Genomic DNA, 15,068 nt, shown 5'->3' with positions numbered 1-15,068 from the left:
CTCCATGAAAAAAACACTTCTGTAATAAAACTTTTCTATGTAAGCCACAAGCATTTATTTTTAATTTTAAGTGAGCAACAGGGTTTGTTTAGGTTTCCAGCAAGCATTTAATGGAATTCTCTAGTGGTAGCTCAACCATTCTAGTAAATACAGATGTGCAAATTAAAAAGTTCCCAAAGTTATAGACCTCTGCAGGGGAGAAGAAAATTCAGATATTTGGATTGCTATCATTTCTGTCACTGTGGCTACGACATATTTCATATAACACCAGCATTGCGTTATATATGAACCACTGGACACTTCATTACAAGCCAACACTCTTGCCAAGAGATAAAATGAGAGGTGGTTAAATCAATACATGTGAACGGCACATTGGCAATTTAATTAACATGGGAGTAGTCTGAGTAGTCTGTAGTTAAACATCAGACATCAAATGCAACCTGTTTAAAGCTCTTTACGCTTCTGCACTACACTTTGTTTTTACATTAAGCACATTAATCTTTAGATCATCTTTGGAGACACTCTAAAATGAAGTGCTTTGGTGTGTTCGTTAAGAACACCTGTTGATGATAAGGCAGCTGAAGCCACCCAAGTTGCCTTCACTAGTCCTAGTTTGAAGGCACAAATAATGCTATTTAGGAAGAAAATAATTATAGAAAAATAGTATAATTGTGTTCCATGAGGTAATTATTTATTTAAAGTATCCAAATGATTTGAGCGCTGGCCAAAAGATGCCAGACTGACAGCTCTGGAGCTGAGGTCAATTAGCTAATTTAATGCAGCGCAATCTCTAGTGGTGTTCAGGCAAGCCCTTTTCGTACCACATTTGGTTAGTGAAATCAATATACGGCCCTCTTAGATGCATTTAAAGTGCAGCTACAAAAGAGCATTGCATTGTTTGAAGCCCCGTTTTCTAAACAGTTCAAGCTGAATCAGCAGAACTATAATATGTACACACAGGGCTTTTTTTCTGGGAAAAGAGGTGGTGGAACTCAGTGGGTTGCCCTAGGAGAAAATGGTCACATGGCTGGTGGCCCCGCCCCCTGATCTCCAGACAGAGGGGAGTTTAGATTGCCCTCCACGCCACAGCTCAGAGGGCAATCTAAACTCCCCTCTGTCTGGAGATCAGGAGGTGGGGCCACCAGCCATGTGACCATTTTCAAGAGGTTCCGGAACTCCGTTCCACAGCATTCCCGCTGAAAAAAAGCCCTGTGTACACAGATATTATCCAAGACGGCAAACTATTCACAACACAATTCAACTTGTAGCTGAAAATGGGACTCCGCTCAATCGTGTCTGGGTTTGTTTTGAGCTAAACTGGATAAAGATTAAGGAAAACAGACTGGGGATAATTTCACTTTTTCTGTAGCTCTTATAAATAGCATAATATTTATGAAAGAGCTTCAGGTTTCAAAGATGAGTCCTGTTATCTCCCCTTATGAGACAGTTCTTCTTACAAGCTAGCAGTAGCCACACTAGGCAAGAAAGTTTGAAATACACCAAATGAGCTACAGCAGTATCACAGCGAGAATCAAGGACAAGTGCTTCCAAGCACTGGCCCTCTTCTCCAGGAAGCGAAGGAATGGAAACCTGCAATCTTAATTATTTCAAAAACAGACGAAAGAAATAGCCCAGGAGTGCACACACGTTACTGAACAAATGGATCTGCAAGCACCTTGCACATGGTTTCCATATGGTCTTAGAAGTGATATCAAGTTTCTGAATTTGTCTCCCTCCCCATGTGTCAGACCTTCACAAATTTCAGCGCTCACATTAAAGAAGATCCACATGCCAAAATCTATTGTTGCACTTAAGCACACACTCTGAATCACAGCACATGTATAACTACTAATGTTTATATTTTATTAATGTTTATATTTTACATTGCATTTCGTTTGGATAACTACAAAAATTGGCAACTGACATGAGACCTTTTCATCTGTTACAATCTCATGTGCTGGGGAGCCTACCAATAGTACATAATGGGCATGCAGACTACCTACAGTTCTCTTGAGATGCACAATCATTATGTTGCATGAAAAGGCATGGTAAATATGCACCTTGTCCTTGTTCACACTCTATGTCAACTGTGTGTACCAGGAGATCACAGATAGCACATGCCCCACATATGGTTGGTAGGCTCCTGGGAGACATGATTCTAATGAAAAGGATTACGGATTCAGCCTATACCATTTTATCTGTATTTTTTACCATTTAATTGTGTAATAAGATTGTATGTTTGTTTACCAGCTGCTGACAAAGCTTGTAGCATAGAGCATGTAGAATATTCTAGACAACTTTACTCTGAAGGAAGTTCCAGTTAGTTCAACAGGACTTAAACTCCTAGTCTGGAATGCAAATTTGGGTGTCTCTTCTCAGATGATTTAATCTACACCTGTCCATCTTTAACTTTTCATAATAATTAACAATATTTAGGGCACTAGGACAACAATACCACCTCTGTAACATGAAATAAGATTGGGATTTAACCTTAACTTATACTTCAACGTTGGAAAGACAAAAGCCTACCTCCTGTAAATCACTGGATTGAAGACTTTATAAACTGATCAACATTTGAATGTATCACATATAGAAGGCAACTGTGCATGGACATATTAGGAAATCTTTTCGGGATAGATACCTATGTATAGATTTGCCAGTACTGTTTTTGTAGCCGACACTGTTTTCTTTTCTTCTTTTTCATTCTTGTTCACTTTTTATTTTGCATTAATATTTTTTTTAAAAAAATTAAGTTTGTGGTTAACTGAGTAGTTTTAATTACTGAATGCCATGTACAAAACCTCCATTATGACAAGCAGAATCTGATGCTGCTAATCAATATCACATTAACAAATGTCGAGCAATGGATTACTATACAGCCTTTTGAAAAAATGAGGCCCTTAACAGTGCCATTCTGTGTAGAGTTATGCTGTTCTAAGCCCATTCAATGGACTTAGAAAGGTGTATCTTTAATGGGCTTCGAATGGCATAACTCTGCTTAGGACTGGTCATACTACTGTGTGACTACTATGAGTGCATTGTAGCTAGGAGTACCAAAATCATATTCCAAAGAGGTGCAACATAGGTGGTTTTTTTCTTGGATAATAAATACTCTTCAATATTTGTACCACTGGCTTTTGCCTATTTTCATTCTTCTTTTTAATGGTTCCACATATTCTGATTTCTCAAATCAATAGGACTTGTACATTTTTTACTTCTTCAGATTATACCTTTCATGGTCTCTTGAATTCCCTATTCTGAATCAAGGATAACAATAATTGTCTTGCAAATACAATAACCTAACAATCTATCAAGCTACTGGATGCAGTCAATCACTATGACTTCTGCAGAGATAAGCAGTCATGATAAAGAAAAGTTCCAACATCAAGATGTGCATTTCAAAACCAAGATGCACTTGAGGATCCATTCTGATCAGACTGCGCAGGCACAGGGGATGGAGCATGGGGGTAGGGAAACAGCATGCTATATATTTTGAAAGTGTCTGGCAGCCGACAGAATCCTAAGGCAAAATATTTGTTCTTTGCAAGTGTTTATTTGAATCTGAAAGATAAATAATTCCTAGCAAAGATGATCCTGCAGCATCCGGAGGGCAGGTTGAACTTCAGACACACATAAATTATTCCAGCTTTGCCTTGATCTTGCCGATGTGTCTAAGATATAATCAATGGGAGCACCACAGCAGCTGTTTAGCAACATACAGTGCTACTAAATACGAGTTTTCAAAAGAGAGAAAAACAGGCCTATCTATATTCAAGCGAGATACAAAAGGGGTACAAATTTTTTCAGAACACAGGTACTGAAAATACCTAATTAAAAAACCTAATAGCACGCACTTGCATTCTTTAGTGAATTCGACTATGCCACGTGCTTGAGCTTTACATACTACTAACAGGTAATCTTGCCACATAAGCAGCATGGGTTCAGATTAGACCAACAGTAAAACGTTTAGGTTGCTGAACCTAAATCTAAATATAAGATATCTCATAAACAGCGATCTCCTTAGGGCTCGAAGGATCTTTTCCCCTTTCTTCTGCCCCCTTCCCTGCCAATACTTAGCAATGGAAAAATCCATGATAATTACCTGCCTATAAGAAGGACCATGGATGCTCCATATATAGATGGAATCATCCCATTCTCACCTGAGAAAACACACAGATTATTCATGCTGTGAACAGCAGTAGATTACATGTGTCACACACACACACACACACCAGCAAAGAGTGAGCTGGTTAGATCTACATACAAGAAGTGCAGAGGAACCTCAGGGCCTTGTGCATTGCACACACACTCAGCTAAAACTAGGTAGAGAAGGAGACGAGTAGAGAAGGGTCAGAGAAAAAGAAGCATGGGAAGACAGATCATGTGTTTCTTGCTGGAAAGTTTGACAGTCCCAGCTACTACCTTTGAAAATCTTTACTTGGGAAGTGAAATGCTTTGCTGTGCAGAATTAAGCAGAAAGACTGAGCCAAACTACGTGAGACAAATTACACGTGTATGACACGTGAATGCACTTACACGTTTCCCTCTTGCTTTCCTGTTCACTTACACAATGCAGCTACACTACACTTGATCCCTTGCTTGGATTTGCACGTGTTTCTTCCCCATTCCTCCCAGACGAGAGACAGTATCCCATGATGCACCTTCTCTTTGTGTAAGCTCAAACCTTCCTCTGCAGCTTTCCTGAAGCCATGGCAGGGTTTCTTGCTGTCAGCCAGAAACAACTCTTTCCTGCCTGTCCTCAGCCACCTCCGATCTCCAGTATTATTTATGGATAAAACTATGGGGGCTATCCAGGGGGATGGGGGAAGCATTTTGCAAAATAAATCTACAAAATTTTCAGGGGACCAACTGCTAGCTGTCCTCTAAAGACCCTCCAAGTTTCATGGAGATTGGACCTTGGGGAGGTCAGTTTGAAGCCCCTCAAAGTAGCTCCCAGCAGCCACTCCAGTTTTTACTATTAAAGGGACAAGAAGGGGGGACCCATGGATCATGCCTTTCCTGGGGTTCAATCTCTCTGAAACTGGGGAGGGGGGTAGAGGACAGTGAGGACTAGCTCAGCAAATTTGGTGGATTTTGCTTGCAAAATGCCTCCCCTATCCAGATTAAAAGCAAAACAGTTTGAGTGTAAGCCGAATCTAAGAAAGAGGGGAGAGGGAAGCAGAAGCCACTCAGAATCGATGTTCATCAGGAGTAAAATGGACGTGGGCAAGAAGGAACAGACATGATTCTAGACACTCGCATGACCTCGTGTAATTCGTCCCGTTCAGTTTGGCTCTGGGAGATCATGGCTCCAATCTTTCTCAGAGTAAACTCCATTGATAAAAATTGGACTTACTTCTGAATACGCCTGTTTATGGCATGTTATTTTACTGGTGTATTTTAAGAATAATTCCTTTCTCTTGCTATTACTGAAACTGGAATGCAAAAATAGATTGAAAAACTATTGCTATTATCATACTACTGAGATTTACTTAAAATATTATTTCGAAATATTGGGAACTGATAGATTTACAAATGAACACTAGAAAGGTTCTTGCTTGGAACTGGGTGAAAAAACAATTCAATTTATTGATAACTACATGAAAAATAAGATGTGCAATAATTATGAATAAAATTTATTCTATTATACAATTAGAGGAAAATAAACTATCTACAGAGATTTTCCATGACATCTAGGATCAATTTATTATGTACTGAAATAAATTCAGTTATTATATTGATCAATATGTCTTTTCAATATCATGAAAACAATTTTTAAAACCTTTTCTTATTACTGAAAGGACTGTGTAATTCTTGTGTTACAAAATCATCACAAATAATTAATATTCAGCTGATACAATGAATATACATTCTTCAATAATTTAGCAAATATGGAACTTAAAGTTTGCTTAATCTTCTTAAAGAAAATTGGGAAACAAGATTTCAAAACTGGTAAATAGATCATAGCCAGAGATAGGGAATACAGGCTCCACTGATCAGTAATTTAGCTTGCAAACCCTAAGCACATGTACTAATAAGTAAGCCCCATTGAACTCAGTTGGACTTATGTCTGCATAAATATGTTAAGATCATAGTAGATATAAACTGAAACTTTTAAATAAAAATTGTAGACTTGGAAGGTCCTCAGTGCAGTTTTCTACTCCAGCAGTTCCCAACCTTTTTGATCTTGCAGGCGCATTTGAAATTATGGTAACAGATAGTGGGCACCACACAAAATAGCTGTCTTGGGGTAGATGGGACAACTTCTCATTCAACATACCACCATTAAGCATGACATCCCAAACATGAAGTATCCAGAACAACTGCTGGTCCAACTAATTGCAATTTTTGCCTCCTGAGTGGTTTAGCCAAAACAACACTGCTAGCTTTCCAGAATCACACTTCAACTTTAGCACAGTTCTCGGAACTCTGACAAAGTGTCTGAGAAAGAAACATACACAAAATACAAGCAGAGAGGCCACTCATTTTATATTTCATATGCTTTGCAAGAAACCGAAAGAGCAAACCTAACCAGGGCTACTCAGTAGCCTACTCAGGTCTGTCCAGTGAGGCTTAAAAAGGTAAAGGTAGTCCCCTGTGCAAGCACTGAGTCATTACTGACCCACGGGGGGACGTCGCATCACGACGTTTTCTTAGCAGACTTTTTACAGAGTGGTTTGCCATTGCCTTCCCCAGTCATCTACACTTTACCCCCAGGAAACTGGGTACTCATTTTACCAACCTCGGAAGGATGGAAGGCTGAGTCAACCTTGAGCCAGCTATCTGAACCCGGTGTATTGTCGAAGGCTTTCACGGCCGGAGAACGATGGTTGTTGTGGGTTTTCTGGACTGTACTGCCGTGGTCTTGGCATTGTAGTTCCTGACATTTCGCCAGCAGCTGTGGCTGGCATCTTCAGAGGTGTAGCACCAAAAGACAGAGATCTCTCAGTGTCACAGTATCTGAACCCGGCTTCTGCCAGGATCGAACTCAGGTCATGATAAGAGCTTGGGCTGTAGTACTGCAGCTTACCACTCTGCACCACAGAGTGAGGCTCATTCCCAGAAAAAAAGTCTTAGAATACCACTGCCATTCACCTAAGTGAAATCTTGCTCTGTTAATTCTCAAATATTGGCCTTAGGAATTCTGGGGTCCCTTGGATGCTTATCCAAAGTTAATCATTTAGAACCTCAGTAGTAGTGGAAATGACGCCCATGATTTGTTTGCCCACTAGCCTTTCATGCCATATAACCTTCAATTGGATAGTAAGTCCTAGGGTGGTATCAGGATTATAGAGTAAAAGCTATTGAAACATATATACCAAAACTATACCTTGAACTATAAAAGATGCCTTTAATAAGAAGAAGAACAACATTCAATTTATATACCGCCCTTCAGGACAACTTAACACCCATTCAGAGCGGTTTATAAAGTATGTCATTATCCCCACAACAATAATCACTCTGTGAGGTGGGTGAGGCTGAGAGCGCCTAGAAGCTGTGATTGACCCAAGGTCACCCAGCTGGCTTCAAGTGGAGGAATGGATAATCAAACCCAGTTCTCCAGATTAGAGTCCCGCTCTCTTAACCACTACACCAAACTGGCTTTATTAGAGTCTTGAAGGTAGTACTTTAGGACAAGAATAAAAGAAAATACTGTCTGTGTTACTAAAACATGTCCTAAACCTAGCCAGGTAACTTTACAAATTTTAGCAGAGCGGGCAAGGCAGCTATCACAAAAAAAAAAAGACAGTCTGCTTGTCTTCTCCTCATGCCCATCAAACCGAACAGTGGGGAGGGGACAGAAAATAATCCAACCAGAAAGCTTGTTGGGTAGACAGATAAAGCAGTTTCTTCAGGGATGTGTATGTGATGGGAATCATTTACTGTACCAAGGACTTGGCATAACCTTGTCCCTGCCCCTTGACACCTGCGACACAAGAGGTATGCTTCCCCACTCCAGGAACTCTGCTTTCACTGTTGCAAAACAGGCCAGCAGCACTTCGTTTTGCTACTACCTTTCTGGGCTAGTTGGTAAATTAGGGTTGCAAACCTCCACATGGAGTGTGGAGGGCTCCCAGAATTATAGCTATCTCCAGACTGGAGAAAATGACCACTTTGGAGGGTGGACTTTCTGACATTATAATTTATACTCTAGTGAGATGTCTCTCCTCCCCAAACTCTGCCCTCCCCAAGCTTTACCCCAAATTCTCTAGGAATTTCCCAACTTGGAGGTGACAAACTTATAGTAGATCCAGGTAAGACACTTCACTAACTCCTACCCTACCACCTACCTCTACTTTGTTTTCCACTGCTACCCTCACAGCTAACTGTAACTGCCCAAACCATTTATTACGAAAAAGAGAGAATTTACCACTTAACTGAGTAACTGCATTCTGATAGGCCCAGGGAAACTCTAAACATCCCAAATAAAGAGCAATGTAGTATGAAGAATACTTCTCCAGAATGGGCTTGGTAGCTATATCCAGAAAAGTCAAGACCTTTTTTTGTTGGAGATAGGGCTCATTTCGAGGGGGAGTGCACAGGAACGCAGTTCCAGCCGTTCCCCAAAGAGGTCACTTGTAAGGTGGCCCCGCCCACCTCTCGGTCATTTTGGGCCCGTTTCAGCTTGGATTCGGGCTGAAATGGCCTGATTGGGCCTCTGATGGGTGGTAGATCACTATCCCGCTCATCAGCGGCCCAATCCTGACCATTTTGGGCTCCTTTTCAGCCATTTTCAGCCCGCTTTTTGCCATTTTGGGCCCAATTTCAGCCTTGAATGGCCAGGATTGGGTCCAAAACAGCCTGAATAGGTGATGTCAGGGGGTGTGGCATATGCAAATCAGTTATACTAATGACACACTTCCGGTGATGGCAAGAGGCGTGGTATATGCTAATGAGTTATGCTAATGAGTTCTTCCTGCTCTTTTTCTATGAAATGACCCCTGGTTGGGGATAACTATATTCTCTTACTTAAGGCAAAGATCCACTCAGCATAGAGATGCTGTGATTTCAACCTAACAAATGCTTACTTGGAATCAAGCTCATTGAAATTAATATTACTTACTGCACAGTAAATGTGTTTAGGAGCAAACAGTAAGACTCTTTTCATTCTCAGACTGAGCTTACTAATTATCCCAGCCCTCTCTCATAAACCTTTAGCAATACTGGTCTGCCTGACTCTAGTAGGTAAAGCAGCTTTACTGTATTCTGTAAATAGTACTGATGCACTAAGGATACTTGGCAGGCAGCCAACACCACTACATGAGCTAGGATTTGATCTTAGAACCTAAAAATATTTTTTGTCAGTCACCCACGTGACTGGTAATATTCTTTCCCAAAAGTTGCTTGCTTTCACTTACAGGGGCCAATGTCTGGCCTCAGTCTGCAGACAAATAGAACACTGTTAAACCAAAGAAATTGATCCTCCTGACAGGGCAGAAAAACAACATTGTATATAATGGGGCTCAAGAAGATCAAAGGATTTATATTTTGACCACTTTGTTAACAAAAACAGCCTCTCTTATGTGTTCATGTATATATTTTTAATGGTAGGGATCTAATTTTCAGTAATATCCTTGGAGTACATCTAGTTCAAGTCACCTTTGCAAATCTTTTCTTTTACTGTTACTGTATTATGTTCAGTTCCCACCTTGCATTGTGTGACCTCTGCGAGTAACATGATGGCGTTAGGGAGGAGGGGAACAAGAACCCCTAGTGCTTTATACTTCCTGTTTCCTGTTCTACTTCTATTGTCCGAAACTGATTCATTGTCAGCATTAGAAGTTTATGCATCTCCCCATGGAAGGGGGAGGCACAATCATCTATTTAGGATGAGCCAGTAGAATTACTAATTTGTCAACCAGCCTCTCTAGCTTTGTCTTTAACCGTGGAATGATGTGAAGACATGATAATATTTATCTCTCCGCTGCAGAAAGCTTCACCTACTTAATTTCTGGTTTTAAACTAGCAATTAAAGGGAAAGGAATCCTGCTTTGGGGAGGGGGGGGGAGAATGGCACAGAAGTCATGTGAGTGTCATTCTTTCCTTACACTCTCACAGATTGCAGAGAGTTATTTCCTAGAAAGATAATGGAAATTGGGGGGCGGGGGGGGGGGGAAGGCACCTTACGAAACAGCAAATAAATATGTGAAGTTTTTCATCTCTCCCTCCTAAAAATGCTTTCATTTCTTTGCAACATGCTGCCGTCAAAAGAACAGGAACAGGGCCACGGAAAGAATACCTTTAACATCAGAAACTAAAGCCTTCCCTAAAAAAGATAGGTGAAAAATTACCTGTTTAATTTCTTTGAAATATGCTATTGTTAAAGGGACAGGAGCAGCAGCAGGAAAACAGTGGCAAGATAAGCGGATGTCTCCCTGTTCCTGCCTCTTCTGTCTTCCTTTTTCAGGGAAACCAAAAACATCTATTGCAAGATGTTATGGCTTGAAAAGCAGAAGTGATGGCAAGAACGTATACACTATTTTTAAAAGGTAATAAAATAATGAGGTGTACAAAACAGCAAAAAAATTAAAGGCAAATAATTATGGCAAATGAAAAAGCACAAGGAAACAGCCACTGAAAATCACATGAGACTAACATCTTTTTAGAAATAAAATAAGTGCTCTGTTTCACACATGCTTAAGATACTCTTTACTCCTATTTCTGAGGACTGATATAGACCTGGAGAAGCACTATTGCCCATCAGGTTCAATCCACCTCTGGAACTACAGGAAATATATCACCCTCAAACACTGAAATATTAACTAGGATCCATGGCATGTTTCAAAATACCAAGTTCAAGAAACTACAAGAAATTCAGGCTTGTTGCATTTCACCCCAAACTCACCTCCAAAGCATTGAGAACATGGAAAGGTTACCACAGTCAATACAAATAAAAATGCTTTATAGAGGAAATAATATATCAGGTACATGCAAATTTACTTTTTTTCAACAAGTGAAAATTAAAATTATACATATACAGGCGTATCTATTTTAAAATTTTCCAACATTCCTAATTCCTATTGCCTCTATTGTAAATCAGTATTCCGAAGACCAATACTAGGGCTGTCTTCCTTCAAAAGCTTGACCCTTAAAATAGGTACCATGGAACGTGAAGTGTGTCCTTTATTTTAGAACATAAGGAAGTGATGGGACAGTATATTCTGAATGTGATAGATACAGAACTGTGGTAGATACAGAACTAAACCAAATTTACATGTGCCCCTTTACGTATTTCTCAATCTCTCTTCCACAGTTGGTGTGCTTGTATGTGAAATCTTAAACTGACATTAAATGTACAGATTTTTAAATTAATTGATGGCAATTCAGGAAGGCTTATTTATGTATTCCTATGCATGTGTGGATTTGGGCCTTAAAACTTGGACCAGAGAAGACACTGGAGTTCAAGTTTCAGCTCAGCTATGAGATTCGTGAGGTGACCTTGAGCTGTTCACTTTCCCTCAAGCTAACCTCTTTCACATGAAGATAAAATATGAAGATAAAACGTGGGAAGGCCCTTAGATTCTGGCCTGGGCTTCTTGAAGGAAGGGAGGAAGCAAATTTGATTAAGCAAACAAATGCAAACATGACATGGCTTCAAAGAGTCAAGACAAGAGATTCCTTACTGTCCAGGAAGAAAACGTTGGGTGTGTTTGGAAAAGAATGTGGTAAGGTATCTTGGAATCTTCAATCTCAACTTCTGAAAAAAAGCCTGCCTGTAGCTATTTTCCATGAATTTCAACATGCAGAGCCTAAGGGACAAACCGATATCAACACCTGAGGTGTGTGTGTGTGGGGGGTCCCTAGACTGCGTTGAAAGCTGATTGCTATTATATGGTCTATTTATATAATTTCATAAATAAAACAAATTTTTAAAAATGAATAAGATAGTACTATGGAACGGCATCAGAGTGGTAGATGTGTTGTGTTGTGTTATGAGTTTGTACCAGATAAGCGATGCTTGGGCCCTGTCTGACGACATCTCATTTGCCAGTTTATCAGGACACTGGCTGGAACTTTTTTCAAACACTTGGAAACAGGCATATTAGAACGTGAAAGAAGAGTATATTTGAGCATGGGCAGAAAGGCCTTTTCCTCAGTCTTAAATGACCGCAAACTACACATCTCTAGTGTAGGGGCTCTCAAAGGGGCTTTGAGGGTAGGTGGGATGCTTTTGACCACATTGCAGACCATTGCACCATAGAAATAAACATAACCAAACCCTAAAGAAGAGCAGGGATTTGGAGCATCATTTAATTGAACCTCAGGGGCTCAATTTGGCCCTGAAGTCAATTGCGTAAAACAAGCGGTTAACAGCAAAATTGAGTGCTGGGATATACAGCTGTCTTTTCCAGGGTCAGACCATTGGCCCATCCAGGCCTGTATTGTTTACTCTGACTGGTAATAGCTCACCCAGGACCTCAGGCAGAGGTTTTTCACATCAGCTCCTACCTCATCCTTTTAACAGGGCACACTGGGAATTGAACCTGGGCCCTTTTCCAAGCTAAGCAGAGAGTCCTAGCCACAGACCCACCCAAAAGGAAGCTGTGCTACCCTGCAGAGGGCTTTGGGCTCTGTGGTTCTCTCAAACATACATACAAAGAGGAAGGGCATAAGCAGTGATCTTCAGAAGAGAGCTCCTCTGAGCATGTGCAGACCATCTGGACCTCCCAATGAGTAACTACCAGCCAACCAGGGGTACGGAGAAGTGCCATTGTGAAACTGTTGAACCCTGGCACCTGGATGTAGAAGCCGCTCCCGAGCGGTCTTTCCTCCCTCAAAAGAAAGCAAACACTGCAATCCTAAACGGAGTCACCCCAGTCTAAGCCGACTGATGCCAATGGGTTTAGACCGGAGCAGCTCTTCTCCAGATTGCGCTGCGCGCCGTCGGGCAGCGCGGAGACTCACCCAGGGTTTTGACAGCGATCTGCTTGGTCAGTGGCGGCGGCAGGTTGATGCAGACCAGGTCCACGTCCTGGTGGAGCAAGACGTCGTCGATGCGGCTGGTGTAGAAGGGGACGCTCATCTCCTTGGCCAGCTCCTCCGCCTCCTCCGGCGTGCGGCCCCACAGCGCCTTAACGGCGAAGCCCTCGTCCTTCAGCAGCGGGATGATGACCCGGGCGGTCAGGCTGGTGCCGAACACACCCACCCCGGGCAGCATGGCTGCTGCTGCCGCCCTGCGCCTCCTCCCCTCCGATCCGCCAGCCCTCGTCTTCCTCCCCGGCCGGCCTTCCCCGCAGGTTCACGCGGAGCCGCAAGGGTAGCACCGTGGGCTTGCAATACGCGACGCGCTCGGTCCCAGCTGGGAATGGCTGCAGCGGCGCAGGGCGAGCAGCTCCCGATCCCTGCGGCGGCCGCGGCAGCAGCTGGCGCCGGGCCCCCGCCGGGCCCCCCGCCTCAGCAGCCAAGCGGTAGCCTCCATGGCCAGCTCATCCCCGGGCTCCTGCCGCTTCCTGCTCTGGCCGCCCGCCTGCCCGCCCTACACGCACCGAAGAAAGCCCGGCTTCCTCGCAGGCTGGCCGGCAGCACAGGCTCCTTCCCTCCCTTCCCGCTGTCATTCAGCAGCGGCCGAAGTGCATCGAGGGCAGCCAACAAGTGGCCGCCAGCCGCTGGGGACAGAGCAGCCGCAGCAGCCCCTGCCTGGCCGCCTAATCCTCCCCTGCCATGTTCACCACAATACGCGCCGGAGCATTGTGAGGAAAGGAGGAGTTTCCTGCGCTGTCACCTCCCGTCTAGGTTTTCCTCTCTCCCTGCAACGCCCTCTTCAGCGCTCAACGTGTCATTGGCCACCAATCCGGCTCGAGGGTGGCTCGCCTGCCTTTGCGGCGTCGCTCGGCCTCCCTTTGCTTGGGCGGGGGCGGGGAGGGGGCGAACCACAGAACTGCAAGGCGGATCGTGCAATCCTATGCAGAGAGACTGCACTGGAATGAATGGGCTTAGGCTGGAGTCGCTCTGCATAGGATTGCGCTGGGAGGCTCTCTCCGGCAGCCCCGCGGAAAGGGCGGGAGAAGGTCAAGAGGCTCTTGTGGCAGAGCGCAGGGCTTTTCCCACCAACGCCCCAGGCAGCTACTGCAGCCCGGCCAAGGCAGGCGTGTGCTAAACAGTGCACCTTTCTAAGCCCACTGAAGCCGCCGCAGAGGTTGGGAAATTCCTGGAGATGGGGGCGGCGGGTGGGGGGGAGGGGTCCAAGTCTGCAAAAACGTGGTTTGAAGAGGAGAGGGACTTCAGTAGGGATGTGATGCCGTACCTCCACCCTCCAAAGCCGCCTTTCTCTCCAGGGGAACTGATCTCTGGCCTGGCAATCAGTTGCAATTCCGGGAGATCTTCAGCTACCACATGGAGGTCGTTTTAAGTGGGTGGGTTGGTGTGTTAATCTGCAGTAAAAGGACAAGATTTTTCTTTAAGGTGCTACTGGACCTGAATCTTGCTCTTCGCCTGGAGGCTGATAACCCTATGACTGATGGCATGCCCCCTCCCACAAACACATAATTTAAGTTTTCTTACTATCATGCTTGAAAATTCTATATTCTTCAGTCATGTATTATTTATATTTTCTCTCCCCCAACCAGTGTTTGAAAAAACCAGAAGACTGTCATTCTCTGAAGCTATCAGAGGAGAGGCTGGTCAGGGCTTTTTTTTTGCCATTGCCCACAAGTTGTGGAACTCATTCTCCCTGTTAGTCTGTCTCACTTCTGGTACATTTCAAAGATTTTCCTGTTCCAAATGTTTAGGAACGGTTGCATTGTGAGGTTGGTAATTTATATCTAGAAAAGGTAAAGGTAGTCCCCTGTGCAAGCACCAAGTCATTACCGACCCATGGAGGGACGTCACATCACGACGTTTTCTTGGCAGTAGAACTGGCTTTATTTGAGAACTCTTCTGTTTTTTTTTATTGCTTAATTTTTCTGTGCCTCTACTTACAGATTTGTTGGCTTTATTTCTACTTTGTTAGGCAGCTTCAGTGTAGCAGATACATGGAGCTGCCTTACACTGGATCCAACCACTGATCTATCAAGATCTGTTGTCTGACAGATTCTCCAGGATCTCGGCTGGGTATCTTTCACATCACT

The 15,068-nt window shown here is 43.1% G+C and overlaps 1 protein-coding gene across 2 annotated transcripts in view; it reads right to left on the bottom strand.

The window, feature by feature from the left end:
* Positions 1-13,347, bottom strand: part of GFOD1 (glucose-fructose oxidoreductase domain containing 1) — a 101,889-nt gene extending 88,542 nt beyond the window's left edge. The window contains exon 1 of one of the 2 annotated variants that reach the window (XM_054984863.1): positions 12,907-13,347. In XM_054984863.1, the coding sequence (XP_054840838.1) occupies positions 12,907-13,159 (253 nt within the window). In that variant the 5' untranslated portion in view covers positions 13,160-13,347. The remainder of the gene's footprint in view (positions 1-12,906) is intronic. The other variant, XM_054984864.1, reaches the window with a different exon arrangement.
* Positions 13,348-15,068: the final 1,721 nt, after the last annotated feature.

The sequence above is a fragment of the Eublepharis macularius genome, chromosome 7 (genome assembly GCF_028583425.1).
Source record: "Eublepharis macularius isolate TG4126 chromosome 7, MPM_Emac_v1.0, whole genome shotgun sequence".
Lineage (NCBI taxonomy): Eukaryota > Metazoa > Chordata > Lepidosauria > Squamata > Eublepharidae > Eublepharis > Eublepharis macularius.
The sequence above is the reverse complement of the archived record's forward strand: the minus strand, read 5'-3'. Positions and strand labels throughout refer to the sequence as shown.